Source organism: Exophiala aquamarina (genome assembly GCF_000709125.1).
Source record: "Exophiala aquamarina CBS 119918 chromosome Unknown aczIA-supercont1.6, whole genome shotgun sequence".
Classification (NCBI taxonomy): domain Eukaryota; kingdom Fungi; phylum Ascomycota; class Eurotiomycetes; order Chaetothyriales; family Herpotrichiellaceae; genus Exophiala; species Exophiala aquamarina.
This window is the reverse complement of record NW_013550582.1, coordinates 286,235-306,341: the sequence shown is the minus strand read 5'-3', so window position 1 is coordinate 306,341 and position 20,107 is coordinate 286,235. Positions and strand designations below refer to the sequence as shown.

The 20,107-nt window shown below is 51.7% G+C and overlaps 6 protein-coding genes across 6 annotated transcripts; 5 read left to right on the top strand and 1 right to left on the bottom strand.

The window, feature by feature from the left end:
• Window positions 1-1,552: 1,552 nt before the first annotated feature.
• Window positions 1,553-2,338, bottom strand: A1O9_07506 (uncharacterized protein; the record flags this gene model as incomplete). The annotated part of the gene is made up of 2 exons (XM_013403062.1): window positions 1,553-2,088; window positions 2,173-2,338. 2 exons carry the CDS (start codon window positions 2,336-2,338, stop codon window positions 1,553-1,555), a joined length of 702 nt encoding a protein of 233 aa, XP_013258516.1.
• Window positions 2,339-3,702: 1,364 nt separating this feature from the next.
• On the top strand, window positions 3,703-4,757 carry A1O9_07505 (alcohol dehydrogenase; the record flags this gene model as incomplete). Its single annotated transcript, XM_013403061.1, has 3 exons — window positions 3,703-3,854; window positions 3,925-4,173; window positions 4,238-4,757. 3 exons carry the CDS (start codon window positions 3,703-3,705, stop codon window positions 4,755-4,757), a joined length of 921 nt encoding a protein of 306 aa, XP_013258515.1.
• A 1,366-nt stretch (window positions 4,758-6,123) lies between these two features.
• On the top strand, window positions 6,124-8,907 carry A1O9_07504 (uncharacterized protein; the record flags this gene model as incomplete). The annotated part of the gene is made up of 5 exons (XM_013403060.1): window positions 6,124-6,677; window positions 6,726-7,245; window positions 7,298-7,789; window positions 7,860-8,105; window positions 8,179-8,907. 5 exons carry the CDS (start codon window positions 6,124-6,126, stop codon window positions 8,905-8,907), a joined length of 2,541 nt encoding a protein of 846 aa, XP_013258514.1.
• A 4,258-nt stretch (window positions 8,908-13,165) lies between these two features.
• Window positions 13,166-14,152, top strand: A1O9_07503 (uncharacterized protein; the record flags this gene model as incomplete). The annotated part of the gene is made up of 1 exon (XM_013403059.1): window positions 13,166-14,152. The coding sequence occupies one exon, from the start codon at window positions 13,166-13,168 to the stop codon at window positions 14,150-14,152; it is 987 nt and encodes a 328-aa protein (XP_013258513.1).
• Window positions 14,153-16,680: 2,528 nt separating this feature from the next.
• On the top strand, window positions 16,681-17,873 carry A1O9_07502 (uncharacterized protein; the record flags this gene model as incomplete). The annotated part of the gene is made up of 4 exons (XM_013403058.1): window positions 16,681-16,917; window positions 16,990-17,401; window positions 17,459-17,506; window positions 17,560-17,873. 4 exons carry the CDS (start codon window positions 16,681-16,683, stop codon window positions 17,871-17,873), a joined length of 1,011 nt encoding a protein of 336 aa, XP_013258512.1.
• A 401-nt stretch (window positions 17,874-18,274) lies between these two features.
• On the top strand, window positions 18,275-19,445 carry A1O9_07501 (uncharacterized protein; the record flags this gene model as incomplete). The annotated part of the gene is made up of 3 exons (XM_013403057.1): window positions 18,275-18,390; window positions 18,457-18,769; window positions 18,831-19,445. The coding sequence occupies 3 exons, from the start codon at window positions 18,275-18,277 to the stop codon at window positions 19,443-19,445; spliced, it is 1,044 nt and encodes a 347-aa protein (XP_013258511.1).
• Between the last annotated feature and the right edge of the window lie 662 nt (window positions 19,446-20,107).

Genomic DNA, 20,107 nt, shown 5'->3' with positions numbered 1-20,107 from the left:
TGAGCGCCGAGAGTAGAGAAAGCGACAGGAAGGTCAGGGCGACGTGTAAAGACAGCAACGACGAGAAGCTTTGCTGGTTGTGATAACAGGTTTGCAAGCAACAGCGAGCTGGGTGTCAGGAGGTCACAAGAGAAGACTGGTCACAGTGGTCCGTCTGGCACCGTCCATTGGCCGGGGTGGTGTGTGCGACCTGCCACTTGAGTGGGTGGCGGCGCCTGTAAGGGGCTTGCAGGGATGCTCAAGGCCGGAAACAGGAAAGGCGGGCTCGCTATCACGGCCTATCTGCTAATCGGATGGATCGACTATCGATACACAAACGATTGCAGGCAAAAAGGAAAAGGGGGAGGAATGTCAGTCTGTGACGGTGGTAGTGTTGTGCCTTGGTCGTATATCTACTCAGTCAAAGATCTCAAGAATGCCATGAATGAGGCTATCAGACAACAACACGACGAAAAAATTTGATCGATGCCTAAGATTCTCCATAGAGCGCATCATCAAACATATGGCGGTGTTCATTTGCAGGACCCGAGAGCGAATAGCGCTGCGACCAGTATTTGGGTGCATGCAAGCCCGGATACGGAGGCAATCTATTCGAACAATCGACTGCTCACCGCTACAACTACGAGATGGTTGCCAGGCGAATTGGACGATAGCAAGCCGAGACGCGTTTGTTGGTGTGGGCGAAAGCGTCTTGAGTTTGGTAGCTAGGCGAGCCAAAACATGCCAACCCAAATAGCTACTTGCACGCGTGACAAACAATTGGCCCGCTCGTCTGGATGGGGCACGAGAATCTGTTGACAGAGACAGGGACCCATCAGAGAGAGAAAAACCTCCGACAGTCCCCGTTTTGCCTGGCCATAGAAGAAAAGCTCGTAACGTTCCCAGAGATGGAGGACATTTGCTGGAGACGAGGGTTGAGTACCGTACCGTATAGGTTTGATGAGAAACAGCTCATGAAACCAGCTGTTGTGTCCAATGTCGAATCCCTGCTTTGGGGGTGTGGAAAGCTGGTCGAGGGCGCCTCGGGCCTTTCAGGTCGACCAGAATGGGGGAAACCCACCACTAGGCCTACCCACACCGGCTGCACGGGCAAGGCAGAGGGGCCGAGGGAGGCAATCCACAGGGACCATTGGGCTGCAGAATTGGCGACGCAGTTCTCCGGCAGTGGCCGTGCTCGCCGGTTCTCGGTCGCCAGGGTGGCTGACGGACACTTTGCAAGGTCGAGCTCGCACACCCGAGCTTGGTCCCAACTCGTGTTGTCAGTTGGTCCTCTTGACTTGTTATGTACAGCAATCTCGTGGCCCGTGGGGTGGCTATGGTGGCCGTGGAGGTCTCGACACTTCATTTGTCGTTGGCTGACATCTCCATACAGAGTGAAAATGCTTTCTTGCTGGTGGGAGCGAGACACGACTATGAAGTCATTCCTGCCTAACGGATGACTTTGCTCCGTGTCGCTTTCTGGCATGTATTAAAGAACTTGTGACAGCCATTGATAATTGACGGTGGTGGGCTGGAGACTTTTGCAGCGGCAGCAGCTATACTATGCCGCACGTCAGTCATCTTCGTCGGAGGTGTAGCCACCTAGCCCAAGTCCAGCCGAGACGGGCGAGGGTTTCTGCTGTGGTAATGATGGAGATGGTGACTTGATGGTTGTCGGCATGGTTGAGCTCTCCGCCTTGTTGACAGAAGCCTCCTTTGAATGGGCTGCAGGTGCATTCAAGCTCTCGATCGGGCTTCTATCGTCCGTAGCCGAGGAAGATGTCTTCCTCACTTTGGTTCCGACGCCCGCCGATTCCGTAGAATGATCTTCGTCTCTGCGTCGCTTCTTCTTCTTGAGCGACCAAGCATCACCCGCCTGGCTGTCAGGTTTGTTGCTATTCTCATCGTCGAGACCAAGGAGCGATTGTTCGGCGAGGGCGCGTTGCTTGCGAAACGCGTCAAGCTGTTCGGCAGTCTCTTCTTTGACGGCATTCTCTTTGGCCCTGGTAGATTCAAGCACCGAGTCGAGAAAGTCGACTTCATCATCATCAAGTGCTCGGAATTGGTTCTTTAGGCGGGCGGCTTCTTCAAAAGCCTCTTGCTTGGCGGCTATTTTTCACACAACCAGCTTCGTGTCAGACAGCATCAAGTGAGGAAAACTGGAGGAGTGGTGTGGTTTTACGGATTGCCTACCTTTATTCTGCTGCAGAACCTCGTAGAGGCTCTTGCCGTCTTCCTGTGCCCCCCGGTTCGTGGGTTTGGGCTGTTGTTTGGCCTCGACTGCCTGCTGAGCCTGGACCCAAGCATCATCTGGTGGGCGAGGGTCGACATCAGTACCAGCTGATACGAAACGAGACATTTTATCATGTCTTTCCCTTGGGCCTGCAAGTCAACAGCCCTGCAGCCACGGGTCGGATGTTATTTAGCAATGGGATGAGTGCACACTGGACAGATGCAGACTTGATCATTGGAGAAATAATCCGGGGGAGCATCGATGGGATGTGGCAGCCAGTGTTTGACGGAGTGCGTAATGTGGCGTACGGGTGCAGGTGGCAGGCGGGCGGTCTCAGTGTGACTGTGACGTTGGCTCCTTGCTCGGGCGACGGTGGGCACTAGGCAGCTTCGTTCGGGGCGAGAAGGGGGTGTATTAGGGGTGTTCCAGAAGCCTGTAGGGAACGATGGACCGAGGAGGCCGTCGACAAATCGGCAGTCCACCGCCCGCGATCCTCAGATCAGCGGGAACCCTGCGCCAGAGGCGAGCCACACCATGCACACCTTGCACACCATGGGGACTCTGCTAACTTTAACTCACAGTAGTCTGTAGCAAGGCCCAGGCTTCTAGATATCTACATCATTCATGTTTCCGCCGCGGTCAGGGCGCGCGTGGAGGTCCTCATGTGGATTCCACTTCATGTTTGTGGTGTGGTGAACTACTGTAAGGTAGCACCATGGGTCTGTCAGGACAGTCGCCTACACCAGGCGGCTAATGTCCTGCCATGCCCCGTCATGCCGTTCAGTTCGCAGTCGCTAAGACGAGCCGCTCCCTGCCCCTTGAGGTAACACGGCCGTGTATGGCTCGTATTGAGAACGGATAGAAGTACCGCCTAAAGGGTCTCGTGGTGCTGTCCTCCGCCCGCGCTTAGAACAGGCACATTGCCAACTCCAACCCCGATTTTGGGGATCCAGATACTTTTTAAAAGGCTCTTATCCGTGCTTCACACGGAAACCAGCCTACGCCTACCTCATATTCAGGCTAAATCCCGCTTGATTCAGGTACTGGGGTGCACTTCCAGCAATGAGGGACCAATATAAAGGCTACACTGGGACCAAGATCCACCGAATGACCCAAGACTGCCCCTCTTCCATTGCGTCGTTTGCCATCCTTTCGAAGACTGTGCCCCACCTCAGGAAGGTTAGCAGAGAGTCCCGACACCATCACCGGGATATTACTCGAAAGTGATGATCAAGTCTATTTATCTCGACTCCCGCCTGCACATTTCCCAGTTCGCATCGCCTTCTACAATTCTGTCGCATGTCCCCTTCACGCATTCTCCATTCTCACACTGCCACTGCTCTCACTCGACTGTCCTTGCAATCTCAGCTGTTATCCAAAAACCTCAGCCTTCCAGCACTTCATTCTAGTCTAGCCCGCACCATGTCGACCACACAGTCTGGCAAAGGCACAAAGTAAGCCAAAGCCCGCCCGGTGATGCTCCGTGGGTTATGCTGACATGGATTTCTTTCAGGACTGTGTTCACCTTGAACACTGGCGACAAGATCCCCGGCGTTGGCCTGGGCACATGGCAGTCCCAGCCTAACGAGGTTCGTGAAGCCGTCAAGAATGCCCTTCTGGCCGGCTACCGACACATTGACACGTAAGATCTCGAGTCGACTCATGCGACTAATAGAGGGACGGTTGCACTAACGGATGAATGCCTTACCTAGTGCTCTTGCATATGGCAACGAAGCTGAGGTCGGTGCTGGAATCAAGGATTCCGGTGTTCCTCGCAGTGAAATCTGGATCACCACCAAACTCGACAACCCATGGCACAAGCGCGTCGAGGAGGGAATCGCATCTTCTCTAAAGTCTCTCGACACCGATTATGTTGACCTGTATCTCATGCACTGGCCCAGCTCCTCAGTTCCCGAAGATCTTAAGAAACATTATGACGACTGGAACTTCATTGACACATGGTGGGCACTTGCATTTCTGCCTTGATCGGCTGCTTTGAAGCAAGAGGCTGACTTCTTCCAATAGGCGTGAGATGCAGAAGCTTGTTGGAACTGGCAAAGTCCGCAACATCGGCGTGTCCAACTTTGTCATCTCCAATCTTGAGAAGCTCCTCAAGGCTCCGTCCACCACCGTGGTCCCTGCAGTGAACCAAATCGAACTGCACCCCAATATGCCTTCCCCTAAGACCCTGGCGTATTGCAAAGAGAAAGGCATTCACGTCACGGCATACTCGTGCCTGGGATCGACAGACTCACCTCTCGCCCACGACAAGACCTTGGGCAAGATCGCAGAGGCCAAGGGAAAGTCTCCCCAGCAAGTTCTTTTGGCCTGGGGCCTCCAACGTGGAACATCTGTAATCCCCAAATCAGTCACCAAGTCGCGAATCGAAGCCAACTTCCAACTGGATGACTTCGAGCTGACCTCGGAGGAGGTCGACACGCTGAGCAGTATTCCCGACAGATTTAAGGTTTGCGGTGATTCATGGCTACCAATCAAGGTCTTTTTCAATGAGGAGGGTGATGGAGGTGACAGCCCAAGCCATTGATTTTGTCACATCGAGACGAAAAGGTCAAGGTGGCTCCAGCAAGACTTACGCGTCGTGTATGAGTAAACTGGCAAGGAAAGGCCAGCAATTAGACGACGACAAGCATAGATGAACGGAAAGCAGTTTCTTTGAGGATAAGGACAGCTTGGCGTTTGTGATGCGCGAGCATGACAATGACGTATTTCCGCATGTGCCCTATAAGTCGAGAACTGCTAGTGGTGGAAAACCCCTCGGGTGTTTAGCTAGCGACAACATGGCCACCATACGAGTATATGTACTCCATACACACTCGTACTCGTACAAGAAAGTCTGGCAGTTCGGCCGTGAGAGTTCCGAGGCCGAATGCAAAAATCCCGGAAATTCCAATGTCAGACGATCTTTCCACGCGCTCTTGGCGACCTAAACCCGCTTCCTGCGAAATGCGCGTATTCGCATGCCAATCAATAAGGGCTGCGTCAGACTGGTGAATTCGCTGTCAGACAGGCCAGAACGCCAGTAATTGTGCTGTGGATTCATATATGCGGGATCATGTGTGGTCAAGTAGAATAACATCAGCTGTCATTCTATATTCTGAGGCTGATGAAATGCGAGGTTTCGAACCTGCCATGTCGACTTCCAATTTACGCGTACAGTAAGTTGCTCATAGAAAGTATAGAGTATACATGAGTTTTTAGATGATATACAACATTGCACTTGGGAACACACAAGTACCATCCTATCAAGTAAGTACCTTACTTGTTGCCACTAATACTCACACCCTTGCAGCGGTCGGTCATCCCACTGGCAACACCCCCAAGCCCCAATTTAGTCTATGACGCCGGCAATACGGCTCTTTAAAGAGTTGCCTGGCTTCGAGGGGGTTAAGGGTGTTTACTAAGCACTGCTTCACGCTAACATGACCCTCGCTAGGCCCACCGCCAGACACCAAGAGATCACTGACACTTTGACGGACCACCTGGACAGTGCTCTGTCGGCAAAGTGAAGAGGAGTCAACGAAACGTCCCCGTCTGCGTCCTTCCCTTCTGCCTGGCTCAACGGCCCTCTGCAGTGTCCACCACCTACCAGCAGCTACTCCATAATGGTTGTATGACTACTCCTCGAAACTAACACCTACCACGCGGTCTACGTAGGCTTTAGCCGTCCCAAGTGTCTCAACTCGGCGCATGAACATCAATTTCTCAATCACCACACTCTGTCCTCCGTTGGAGGACCTACCCACTCTCTCCTCTTACGCGCAAGTCTTCTCACCGTAACCTACACGACCTACGGAATCTTTTGCTTCACCTGTGTGTGCTGGCAGTCTGAATCAAGCCCGCTAGTAGATTTGGCCCTCCGAAGCAGTTCGATTCATGATATTAACATCGGCATGACGCTCAATAATAACAACGACGACACACCCGGCGAGAGCCAACATGACGAGGGCGAGACATCCTACCATACGGGAGGCGCCAGTGATGCGGTCCCCCGTCCAAAGAGAATCGCATGCATTCTCTGTAGAAAACGGAAGCTACGCTGTGATGGGAACAAGCCAAGTTGCGGAACATGCTCTCGACTGAATCACAACTGTGAATATTCCGAGGAGCGAAAGAAGAGTGGCCCCAAAAGAGGTTATGTCAAGTTACTAGAAGCCCGCCTCAAGCAGGTCGAAAACCTGCTTGAAACGAGAGATGGAAGCAACGACTCCCTTGCCCAGAATACTACCGCACGGCCTGCAATCTCAAATGCGCTGGATGATTCCACGTCTGCCATGAACCTGGACAACATTGCAATGGCACCTCCCATCACCGACTCAGAATTTGCTGCCCCTGCTTTAGACGGGGTTGCCGACTTTAATATGGACACTGGCGATGATTTTTCATGGGAGATGATAGGCCTCGGTCTGGAGGAAGCCCTGCCTCCCCGGGACGTCGTTGATGAATTGTACTCTCCTTGACCCACCCCCGCTTCGATCCTTGCTGACTATCTTAGGAATGAAATATACTTCGATAAGATTCATCCTTCTATGCCGATGATTCACAAAGCTAGATTCTTATCTAGCATGGACCTTGCCCCTCATATGCGACCCGCCGTTTGTCTAAGATACGCAATGTGGACCCATTCCTGTATGGTCAGCTCCAAATACTCAGCTTACACAGAGCATTTCTACGCTAGAGCCCGGAAATATGCCCAGGCAGACGAAATGAGAGGCCATGGCGAAGGCATCGTCTCTGTTGGTCATGCACAGGCTTGGACCTTGATTGGGACCTATGAATTCAAGGTCATGTATTTTCCCAGAGCATGGATGAGTGTAGGGAGAGGTTCGAGGCTTGCCCAAATGATGGGCCTACACCGGCAAGATCGCGTCGGCCTTGATGTGAAACAGACTCTCCCTCCTCCGCGTGATTGGACAGATCGAGAGGAGAGAAGGCGGACTTTTTGGATGGCCTATTGTCAGGATCGATATGCCAGTATTGGCACAGGCTGGCCGATGACTTTTGATGAGCAAGACGTGGGTTCTTCTCTAGGCTATCCTCAGTCGCTTCCAGCTGACCCAGTCACAGATACTTACAAACTTGCCGGCCAGCGAAGAAGCTTTCAAGCGGTGTCAACCGGAACCAACGTTACAATTATCAGATATAATGAGTGGTGAAGGAGCCGCCTCTCTTTCGTCTCTCGGGGGTGTGATTCTCATAGCCACCATCTATGGCCGCAATCTCACTCATTTGCATCGGCCTGCAGACGCAGACAACGATCACGACCTCAATGGGCCATTCTGGAAGCGACATCGTGCCCTTGATAACATCCTTCTCAACACTTCATTAGCCATCCCTCCTAACCTCCGCCTACCGGCCGGTCTCAATGACCCAAACACCATCTTCCTCAATATGAACATACATACGGCGACCATCTGTTTGCACCAAGCTGCCATCTTCAAGGCCGATAAAAACCGCTTACCAGCACAAATTAGCGCCGAGTCCAAGCGGAGATGTATTGTCGCTGCTGATCAAGTCACTAATATTATGAAGATGATCAGTCATATGGACATGTCTGCGGTATGTCTCCTCGCTCTTGTGATAAGCCGTCTCCGTCTTCTATTACAACACTAACCTGTTTCCTCTACAGATGAACCCCTTTCTCGCTTTCTGCTTGTATGTCTCTGCCCGGGTATTCGTCCAATATCTCAAAGCGCGAAGAGAGGACACTGCAGTCAAGTCATCGCTTCACTTCTTACTTGCCGCAATGCAAGTGTTGACAGCCAAAAATCCATTGACGGAGTCCTTCTTGGTACAGCTCGACGTGGATCTTGAAGGAAGTGGTCTGGACCTACCCATCAGCCATTCCCGGTGGAAGTTCGGTCACCGTCCACCTGTAAGTTTATCATTTCCTGGCCGTCTCAGTGGGAAGTTCGAACAGGTCTGATACTGACAAAATATATCAACAGGGCGAATACCCTCCCAACACCGACGCCGTGAAGTGCTCCCCGTTATTTGAGATCCGGAATTCTCAAGGAGCAGTTCATGGGCTAGCTCCCAATATTCAATCATCCCCACAGGCTAACGGGCTTGGCCCAGGCATTAATAGCCAATCCAGCAATGATTACCCGAGCCTTTACGCGACCACAGACATGTCGCACACCAATTCCAGCGCACCCGTTGTACCTGACGGATTCGAGAACCCGTTCTTCTCCACAACGCGATCGACAGGAAGCCAGCACTCTCCAGGAGGAAACTCCTATCCCGAAAGTTCTGGGTCAAGACCACAGTCGAACCACCCGACGCCTTCGACGTCGTCCCTCCACAACTCATCCTCACACACCTCCTACACCTCACCCCAGAATCATTCCATCAGTGGTGGGTCGGTAAATAGTAGCAATGCCAACAACACCAATGCTTCTCAAGCACGCCAGAGTCAAGACCCACCATTGGGCTACATATACCCCGGTGCGGCTTCGTGGCAAGCCAGCATGTCAATGTCAACCGCTAGTGGTAGTAACAGTGGTGCCAGGCAGCAGCAGCAACAGCCACTGCCAGATCACAACATCATGCAGCCTATCATGCATATGAATAGCACAGGCATGACGCCCATGAGTGAGATGTGGCCAGCAGACGCCATGAGCGACAACAACGACTGGATGTTCGGCTGGCCAGGCCAAACGCCACAGCCTCAATAGTAGTCTATGAGAAGCCGTATCCCTGCTGTCCAAGATCGACTGTGCAAGCATTATCCCGTGCTTGCCTGGGTAGACCGCAGGTTTGATTGACGTGGGCTACCGGCCTAGTAACGATTTTGTATGAGCTTTTTCTATCAACGATACCCGGAATCTCCCCCTATATATATTTATACACGCTTGTATATTGGATAGTAGTCAGGTCCCTATTTCTTTGACAGGGTAAAAGCTGGAAGTTACAATGGCCCGCTGCGGCGCCGTTGGCTTGGCCGCCTCGAGTTCACTTTCACGCCTCGTTCTAGTACATAAAATTTACTTCAATTAGCCCTTGGATATAGAATACATGGTTTTAGAGACTCAACGTGCGATGCTGATTCGTTCTCTCTGTGCTGGTCCGTACCCTGAACAACGGACTGGTGGGGCGGACGGAACAACATTATTCCGACCGCAACCCCTCCACAGATATGTAGTCCTCACGCGTCTGATATCTAATTGCAGCACTATTGTCTCATATCTCCCAGTAATATACCAATAGATACCGACCTTGTTCCTCGCCGAATTTCCTCGTCAGTAATTTCCTTCTTATAACGATGTACTAGTTCTAGAGCTCTAATATAGTGCCTACTACCCCTTTCTTCGAACGGAGTTTAGCCACTTAACTGCGTGGCTGCAGAATTCTGCCTCAATTGGGACAGAATAGGACAATCCGATCATAGCCAAGTCTATCTCAGAGCTCTGTGCCGATCGCTGAGCTTGAATTCATGCGATTCAAAAGCCCTCCTTTAAGCCACACAAGGATGGAACTTGACGTCAATATTTTCAGCGCTCCCAGTGAACTGGGCAGTAAGCTAATCCCTTATCATGTGCATATCGAGACCTACTCCTCCAATTCCAAAGGCCTAGTCGTCGATGGATGATCTATCTCAAGTATATGCAGCTGAGGATACAGTCAAAGCGAAATGAAGAGTCCTTGGTATTCGACGTTGGCCGCCTTGGCTCCTCGATGCAGGGTCCAAGCTCTCGCACAGGATGAGAGATGACGGGCAGATGGTAAGACTGCCTCATATCCCCTTCTCGCACGGTGGGGTTACGCCACTATCGCTCGCTCGCTCCTACAACGAGTTACCTTGAAGGTGTTTAACGTGAAGATACGATACTCTCAAACCTGCCTCTGGTTGAGCGATATGTCAATGATCGACTAAGAGGCCAGAGGTCGGGAGGCAGACAAACGTGAAAACAGAGATTGGGACCGGCCGGACGACAAACAGTGGAGTACCCGAGAGAGCCAACGAGACATTCGACTCTCTGCTTGCCTTACAAAGTGGAGAGTGTGGAAGTTCTTGAGGTCGGACTTTGGCTTCCGAATCTCTTCAACTGACTCACGAATCATCCATCGGCTGCGAATGTGGCATGGTCAGTTGTCCGTTCGCACCTTGATTTCGAGGCTTCCTTTGACATTGTTTTGAGCTTGCATCAGGGGTAAGAAAAAGACTCATACAACCTTTGCGAACGTGCAAACGAGAAAGCGAAACCACCCCCCTGGGCGTAGTCGGTGTTGAGGATGGGTCGCAGGACACGCGGCACGTGGGCACGTACAGTGCCTGCAATCGATCTGAATGCCAAAATTCTAGTGGCGTTGGGGGCTGAAGCCCTGCATACCAAGCCGTGGGATTCTTTGCCTCGGCGTTGCTTGACAGTTGCTTGGGAAAGGCCAAGTTGTCAAAAATTGGGTCATGGATATTGCGTCGATGGAGAGCTTCGCACTTTTCATGATCAAGCTTCCCAGTTGATATGACGCGGTGTGTGAGAACTTTGAAGAACCTTCCCAACTCTGGCGGCAATAATGCGCAAAAGCTGAGCAAGGCACCTGCGCTTCCCCCTCTCCTGAAGTATTTTCGATTCACGGCGCATGTTCGTATCAGTCGTCCCAACTAGAAAAAAACCTATGTGGACGAGCAACTAGTGCCACGTCTATATATTCGGGAAGGCTGAGAAGGCCTCGCAATGTCTGAGACCTGCATATCTACTCCGAGACGGCCCTTGCCAAGCATTTGCGATGGATATCAAAACATTTCAGCAGCCGCCTCAACCGTTCTCGAGGGTGTTATGGCATGGGTGGCTGTCTGCCTGGCTACCAAACTATCTGTACACCAGACAGTTCACCATCTGAACACTTTCAAAGCATGGCGAGCAAAAGTACCCAACCGACGCATTGGGAGGTTGGTGGCATCCTGTTCCATACTCCCACCGAACCAATTGGGTACGGTAGACACGGTAAGTCTCCTCTGTGGTAGCGGTATTGTTTGACTCAACATGTGCTACGCCATAGATGTTTAATGCTTCTTGATATCCTTTAAGGGATAGTACGAGTGCGGACGCAGAGTGAGGTTCAAGGAATGGGAGGCAGTTTGCCTCAGAGTGGGAGCAATTGTTACTTCCTTGAAGATAGATAGGCCTTTCATGGGGATGAAGAGGTTCCAGGATCATCCACATATCCATCCTTGTATTCTCTCATCAGAACAGGACTCTCAACATCAATCAGAATCAGACATTTGTTTCAAACACCAGAACTCAGAGCCTCGATAACACCACCTGAGCCACCGGCCAGTCGGTATTCGAGCTACTTTAGCCCTGTCTTTACTCTATCTGTTATTAGCAATGGCGCGCTCTTTCGCGAAGGCTCTCGTTCCGGTCCAGCTTGTGGTTGCAACACTTGAACCAACCTTTGCAGCCCCCAGTGCCTTTTGCCAACACAGGTATCTTAGCTGCACATCAGCTGGCCGGCGGAGGGTCAGCAGCCAACTCAATCCTCTCTTCCACCAACAATAGAGTTAGGTATGGCACTGAGAACGCCGAAGATAATACAGCTGCCCTGATCACTTCAGCCAAGGCCCAGCACCGCCTGCTAAACGCCAGCCGGCTGGTGAAGGGTCGGCTGCCGATTCTATTCTCTCCTGCATTGATAATGGAGTCGATTATGGAATTGAGAATGCTGAGGACAACATTGACGCTCTGATTACTTCGACCAGGGGCTTCGCACCACCCGCTAAACGCCAGCTAGCTGATGAAGGGGTCTGCAGCGAACTGGACCCTTTCCTCCGCCGAAAATGGAGTTGGATATGGAGTCGAGAATGCCGAGGATAACACCGCCTTCCTCATCACATCACTAAAGAGGTCACTCCTGGCGTTCCATCAACCTCACGAAATACCAGACGCCAGGCGGACAAAATCGCAAACGGTGCCGCAAACGTGTTGGCCGCAGTTGGTGCCTCTGGCGCCGCGAGCCAAGAGCAGATGCCGGGGACTCCGTCGATGGACAGTTGACGGATCGTGCTGCGGCCTGCCACCGTGGGTCAGCAACTCGGCTCGGACATTGAAACGACCCTAGAAGAAGCCGATCCCGATACTCCGTCCACCGTCCACAAGCAGGCGAGATGGTGGTTTTCTACCTCTCGGATACATGTGAGCTGAGGGTCCGTGTTCTGGTCATTGTTGAGCTGTGTTCCCCTTTCGAAGCTGTATCAGCAACTATTGCTTTTTATATCTGCTGATTAATGTGACGTCAAAGTGAACTAGCTGAATCGTCTGGAGGATTTGAACCCATTTCCACGGGGTTTTGAAAAAAGCTAATCACTATGTTGTACGGAGAACTCAAAGCCAGCTAATCATAATATGCTTTCAAATCCTGGGTTCCTTGGAGAAATTGATCTGCTCCGACCATCAATGTATTTGCTGCGGCTGAGCGAGCGCGCATTTCTCCAAGCCTTTTCTCCAACAGTTCGTAATTTTAGTTTTATTTCCTCACAGCCCTGACTCTGTATCGTGGTTCATGCAATACCCGCGTACTTGTCCAAGGTCTTCCATGTTTGCTCCGAAGGCCAAACTTCCCCGCATATGCAAGATCCAGTATCTCTCCCCCCATTGTACATGGTTGGGGTGTCTCACTTTGACCTAGCCCTGGGGCACACCTGCCTTAGAGCTGCCTAGAAGATCTTCATTTCGCATCGGAGTATCAGAGAGGGGAACCCTGGGTCTGACTATGCGGTTCTCCTCCATTGCATATGACCGTGTAAGATATTAACAACGGTACCACGGCGAGCGAAGAACAGAACTAATTCGCAAGCAAAAGTATCTCACTGGAATGATTTCTGCTTACTAGGTAGCTGCACATCCTGCTTCAGGCCGCCTGAAGAGCCTAGGGGTACCGGTTCTTGCTCCTTGGGGACGGGATATCTAAGCCCAGACATCAGGACTCAAAGACATGAAGGTCTCGGTGGAAGGAGCGCAGCAGCTTGCGACCGTGGCATTGCGGAAGCTGGGATACAATGCCGCAGACACAAAGATAATAGCCGACCACCTCATCGACAGCGAGCTGCGCGGGTATGGAATAGCAGGACTCGCTCGGATCCTCAGCATCGGCGAGCGACTCGGCGGCAAAGTACCATCTCATGCCTCCGAAGTGACCAAGGACGAAGCGACAACGGCTCAAATCGACGGCAGAGACACGCTGGGCTACTTGGTTGCGCACAAAGCGACGGAAGTAGCTATCCAGAAGGCGAAGACCATGGGCGTCGCGGCGATCGGCGCGAACAACACATACTACACCGGCATGCTGTCGTACTACGCGGAGATGGCGGCGGCGCAGGATCTCGTCACCATCATCGCGTCCAATACCAGCCCCTGGGTCGCGCCCGAGGGCACGCACAAAGCTCTCCTCGGGACGAACCCATTCTGCGTCGGAATCCCGACGAACGACGTGCCCATAATCTACGACATCGGCACGTCGAGGATCATCCACGCTCAGGTGCTGCTTGCGCAACGGACTGGAAAGCCTCTCCCGCCAGATACCGCTTTCGACGCAGACGGGAACTCGACCACCGACCCCGCGGCGGCGCTGGAAGGCGCACTGGCGATCTGGGGCGGCGCCAAAGGCAGCGGCCTTGCGATTGCAGTGCAGCTACTTGGAGTACTCGCCGGTTCGCCTGCGCTACCGCCGAATCTCGAGGATTTCGGGTATTTTATCATAGCGGTTGATCCCGCCAGGTTTCGCCCGATTGATGAGTTCAAGCGTGAGGTGGGCACGTTGGTAGATGCGTTTCACGCAGCGCCGGCTTCGGGGGGCCTGGGCTCCCTGCGGCTGCCGTTTGAGCGGTCGAATCGTGTGAGAGACCAGACCCGTGCCGATGGCGGGTTTGAGGTTGACGAGGTGGTTCTAGAGAAATTGAAGGCCCTTGTAGATGACAGCTAGGGTGTGGCTGGCCGTTTGTATTCGAATATACATTCAAAAGCTATGAAGGGACGGTCAAGCAGGTCTCGTGGAGGCGGCAGCGAGGGCTTTACCGGGGCAGCGTGCATCGCGGGAAGCACAGACTGGCCTCGGCAAAATGCTCTCCTCACAAAATACAGTAGCTCCGGCAGACCTCAAGCTTTGGCTCACATCGATCTGAGACTGAAATTGACTATTAGAATACTGATAGACATTAAACCCTTCAAATTTCACATCGGCCCAGTTTGGCAGTTGTCCAGGAACAAAAGTCCGAGATCTGCTCAACCCATTCGCCGGGGTATATCTTTGTTGGTCAGCTTTGCACGATACGGGTCGGACCATAGTATGACTGGCAAGTTGCAAATACCAGAAACGGAAAAGTGTTTGTTACCTTCTAAGAGACGGCCCACAATCAGCCTCATGCCCAGTCAACATTTGGCCCGTCAGGGGAACGACTGCTGATTGGGTTCGAAAGGGATAAAACCCATGCTGCCTATCAACGGGTCTAGCCTTGACCTCGTAATCCTCATGATCTATTTCCTCTCGTTCACAGGAGGACTATCATCGCATCCAACGATGGGGGATTGAATACGAGGTCACTTGAGTTGACGCTCAGCTGGAAACTCCAATCTTTACAGGCCGATTTTTTGCAGCACAACACCGGGAAGATGATTCATTCGAGCCCTTCATAAAGCTTGGTCGACCACTTCGAAATTTCCCTGTTTGCTTCAGAGTTCGATATTCTTCTATATTTTCTATTAGAGCAAAGGTTTCCGGGGCTCGATCAATCATGTTGATTTCACCCTTCTCCACCATCTGCGCGCTGTCCAGCGGGCTTGCAGCTGGCAACCCACGTCCTGGCTCTCTTTTCAAACGATCTGCTCGACCCGGTATCGCATTGAACGCAGGCTGGGACGGTAGCACGTACAAATGCGCGCCCGGTTCTAATCCAACGGTGTTCGACGAGTGGTGCTGCCCGGATGGCTATGAACTTAACACGGATATAAATAGCTTCACCAGCTATCTTTGTTGCCCAACAGGGGTAGATTGTCGTGCCGATGTTCTGCAGTGTCCCACGTGTGCAGACAGTACCTGGACCTATTGGGACGTCAATGGAACGAATGTAGGTCAAGGTCGTACAAAGAGCTTCGGGAATTTGTTCTGAGTACAAATTGTTAATGCAGGTCCCACCCACACTACCATTCTGCTGCGAGGACGGTTGGGGGCCAGGTCAACTCGAGGCGCCCGCCCCAGCGAATGTATGTACCACGGGAGGAAACAAGTGGACGGACTATTTGACGGTGAGTGTTTTACTTCTTTCCAAAAGTTGGCACCGTTCGCTGAACAGGCATACTCTAAAAGGCTTCCCAATGCGGGGGAGTGGAAGATGCTACAGGGTCTGCGTCGTCGGCGACGGCGACGGCGACGGCATCTGCAACAGCAAGTGGATCTGCAAGTTCAGGAGATGGCTCATCATCTAGCGCAGCCACCGTGAGCGCGACCTCTAGTTCCTCTTCAGAAAGTGGAGCCAGCGCGAGTATACACTTGCCAGGGTCGTCTAGTTTTGCATTGCTTATGGTGATGCTGCTTCCCGGTGTCTTGATGGTGGTGATGTAACTCGGACGGAACCGCCAGGACCACTCTGGCTTGGTTTTCCTGTGTCTGTACTGTTGTCGTCACATGTTGGCTTGAACGAAACCAACATTGGAGGTGGAAGAGTGGATTTTCTAGCTTTGGGTGCAGGCTGGATGGAGACTTCGTTCAGAGACCACATTTCCAGTCATCCCCTTGATTGATTACTTTTCCTGTAACTTTTAACCGTCTCTACTCGTGTGTAAGAAAGACAGCAAATGGGTGTTTGCAGTACTACCTTTCGGCCCATTCCTAAATGCCGTTTGGTCCCGGTTGCATCTTCTGGCTAGGTGCCTACAGCCTTCAGAAATGCAGGGTCTGCCGATGTCATACTTGCTTCGAAATTCATTACTTCGAGGAGGGAGAAGTGCCTGATGACGCTGCAATGCTAGTCCGAACTCGCCCTCAGGTTTCTGCTTCCCCGAATATTTATCAGCAATCAGCCATCAGTCTTCGTTCTCCAAAAGGTCGTACGGCAAGGAAATTTGCTGCGCTGGAATTGGAGATTGATGCCAAGTTTGCTTGCCAACGAGTAAATCATGTAGGATTCACTCGAGGCTGAAAATGTGGGGGAATATCATAATGATGCGGAGATGGCGCTTGAGGATCACTAGGGCTCTACATTGACAGTGAAAGACCCGTCATCGCACACTTCCGGTGTGTGGGTTTGACTTCTCTGCTGTAATTAGTTTGACGAGGACCTTCTCCATTGCCAAAGCACCGGGTTAACTGAGTCCATTTCTCGAGTCTAAACCTTCACAAGATCGAACCTCGAACATCAGCTTAGCATTGTTTAATCAGAGCTTGCCAATAGACTGGTGTTCATAGGGAGCAATTTGCAAGTCCGCCCTAGTGGTCAGGCCAAAACCCAAAGCAAAATGTCTGCGTCCGCATCCAATGGTGGTGATGGCCATAGCATGCCGGATGTCACCTATGGCTTCATTGGTCTTGGAAACATGGGCTTTGGAATGGCTAAGAACCTTAGAGCAAGGATGCCCATGCAATCAAAGCTGGTAGTCTGCGAGCTGGACGAGAAGAAGACACAAGATTTTGTATCCTCGGTTGAAGGACTAGTTGAGACTGCAGATACGCCACGAGAGTTGGCCGAGAAAAGTGTAGGGATTCAAGATTATTTACACAGTTCCTCGAGCCGGTTGGATCCAGAGGACTGACAATCGCTTGCCTAGGATGTCATTGTGACAAGCTTGCCGCATGCCATGGCTGTGAAGCGTGTTTTCACAGATCCATCTAGCGGACTCTTATCAGTGGCTGATGCTTCTTCAGCGCGGCGAAAGTTCTTCCTCGAGACTTCTACAGTCGAAGTACGCATGTCGAACGAAGTTCTGAAAGAAGTCGAGCGGTCAGGGTTGGGCGATTTCATCGACTGTCCAGTGTCTGGAGGCATCCTTGCTGCGCATCAAGGGAATCTCTCATTTATGGTAGGTGGAAGTGAAGCGCTCTATGAGCAGGCGAAGCCTATTCTGGCATCTATGGGGAAAGAAGATAACATCATCTTCTGTGGGCCACCGGGTGCTGGACTTGTGACCAAGCAGATCAACAATTACTGCGGTAACGTTGCATATATCGCTCTTTGCGAAGGTTTGTCTTGGTACACGTCTTTCTTTTCGACAGTCGACATTAACACTGCTCGAATAGGTATGAATGTCGGTGTCAAATACGGTCTGGATCCGAAGATCCTAGCCAGTTAGTTCTCCATATCTACAGCGACTGCAAAACGTGTGCTAATGGCGAGTTAGATGCTATCAACGTCGGCAGCGGAATGAGCTGGAACTCGTTAAACATGAACCCGATCAAGGGAGTGCAACCGAACTCCTCGTCATCCAAAGATTTTGAGGGTGGGTTCAAAACGGAACTAGCCAAAGGGGTGATGGACATGACAGTGGAGTTGATGGATCAGCTCGGCGCAAAACACATAATGGGCGCCGTGGTCAAGGATATATATGCACGAGCAGTTCAGCACCCGAAATGTGCTGATAAAGAGTGCAGGAGTATTTACAAGTTAATTGCCGAGAATGATGGTAAGGATTTGGGTGAGACGAAAGTTGTTTGACGGAGGTGATGTAGGCGGTTGGCGTGTTGCCCCTGAAAATAATAGCTTTGAGCACGGTATCTGAGTTAGAGATTATACGTCGAACATGCCGGAGAAACTGGCCCTTGAACAAGACGTTTCCATTCTACCATCTCCAAAACTAGGAGAATCTCACGGCAGATTGAGAGGAAGGGCAAGTGTGATTAAAAGCGGCCAGATGTATAGTGCCAAGACGTATATAACGGCATGATATTCCCCCCCAAAAGGTGCCCGGACCTGGGACCGTCCAAACTGACATTCGAATTCGAATGTTAAGCGACTACTTGATCAATCATCTACGGTTTTATTTATATGTATATAGCACAGCAATAGTATGTCGGTAGAAATGTACCGCCAGTGCTGACACGCTTCGACCCTCCCCAATGGCCCCGATAAGCCAACGCAAGCATATCGGCCGAGATAAGTTTGGGACGCAGTTCAGCCTCCTCAAGACCCAACAGTACACCGATCCTGCAGCGAGAACCGTTACGCCGACCATGTACGTACCTCCCGCATGAATACCTCCCAAAGCACTCACGAATATTCGTCTGATCGCTCCTCTCAGTCATCGCACGATCTCATGGAATGCATCTGGCGGTCTCATTGCCACAGGTGCAAATGACAAGACAGTTCGAGTCTGGAACCCCGAGCGCACGAGTCCACGCAGCCAGACGGAACTTCGAGGACACGGACATGCGGTGGAGAAGGTCTTGTTCAACCCTGTCCGCGAGTTTGAGCTGGCAAGCTGCTCTTCGGATGGCACAGTGCGTTTCTGGGATACAAGAAGCAAAACCTGCGTGACAAAGCTTGAGGTGGGCGGGGAACCATTCACCATGACATGGAGTGCTGATGGAGGGGTGCTAATGGTCGGGACTAAGGTATTTCTCCCAAGAGATGGACCCTTTGGAAGGTCTGAAATGCATCTGACAATCGAGACAGGGCGATGTTCTCATTCCTGTCTCAACAAGTATCCCGTCCTCTCCAGAAATCCTCTCTCGCTACAAGCAGCCCCAACAGACAAACCAGACAACTTTCTCCAACGCCTACCCTCCCACTGAATTGCTTATCACTCAGGGCGATGGCTCGGTTAAGATCCTTGACTATCCTACTTTTGCACCCTTGCATAGCATATCGGCACACACCTCATCGTGTACCTCGATCACGTATTGTCCGAACGGGAAATACATTGCGGTAGGCGGTTCTGACGCTATGATATCGCTGTGGGATACAATTGACTGGGTTTGCCGGCGCACTTTGTCAAATGCAAGCTCTGGAGCCATCAAGGGCCTTAGCTGGTCTTGGGATGGACGGTACCTTGCTGGTGCTAGTGAAGAGATGGGCGCAGGCGGCGGTGAGGGTCTTAGCTCTGGCTTTGACATCTATCATGCTGAGACGGGTGATGTGGTGCACACGATACCAACAGGAACGAGTGGAATTCCTGCTGTTGCGTGGCACCCAAATCGGTACTGGCTCGCATACACCCAAGTCGAAGAAACCAGACAAGGGAAATCAAGCCTGAAGATCATTGGTGCTGCGGGTGGACCAACCATATGACCGGCTCTATCAAGACTCAAATCATTCATAAAAACACTCACTCAACTCGAATGATGGCGATCGTGATACGCAGTTGCCTCTCCTGAGATCGAGGGTTCACCATGGCACTTTCGATGGATTCCCGCAATCTGCGTTGGATAGCCTGTTCTCACAGTGTGTACATCCAAACAGCCCTTCGATTGTCCAAGATTCTGCGAGTGGGTTTTCTTAATTGTCTGGTCATCACTTACTGGCTTAACATGACTCTACTCTTTATGTACAGCGGAAAAAGGGAGCGCTCAGACGAACATAACTAGGGTCTGCTCCACTCTTGCATTCCACTATATTGGAAGAGTTGTCGATTCGCGCTCCTCAGCAGAGGCAGTCCTGCAACGGGTAGACGCTGTGCAGAGGAATCAATTTTGGTTATACAACGGGAAAGAATTCACGTCACAACTCGCGGCGTGAGCAGCAAAGGCAACAGGGAGACTTGTTTTCCCACCCAGGCTTGAGCAGCCATTCGGTGGCACGTGATTGGGCACTAGGAAAGCCGTCGATCATTTGGGCACAGGATTGTCATGGCGAATGTCTTCTGAACACCGAGCCGCGCTTCAGTGCTAGAAACATGGACCGAAGTTGGCGATATCCCCGCTTGGAGTGTCGCTTGTGAAGATGAAATCTTC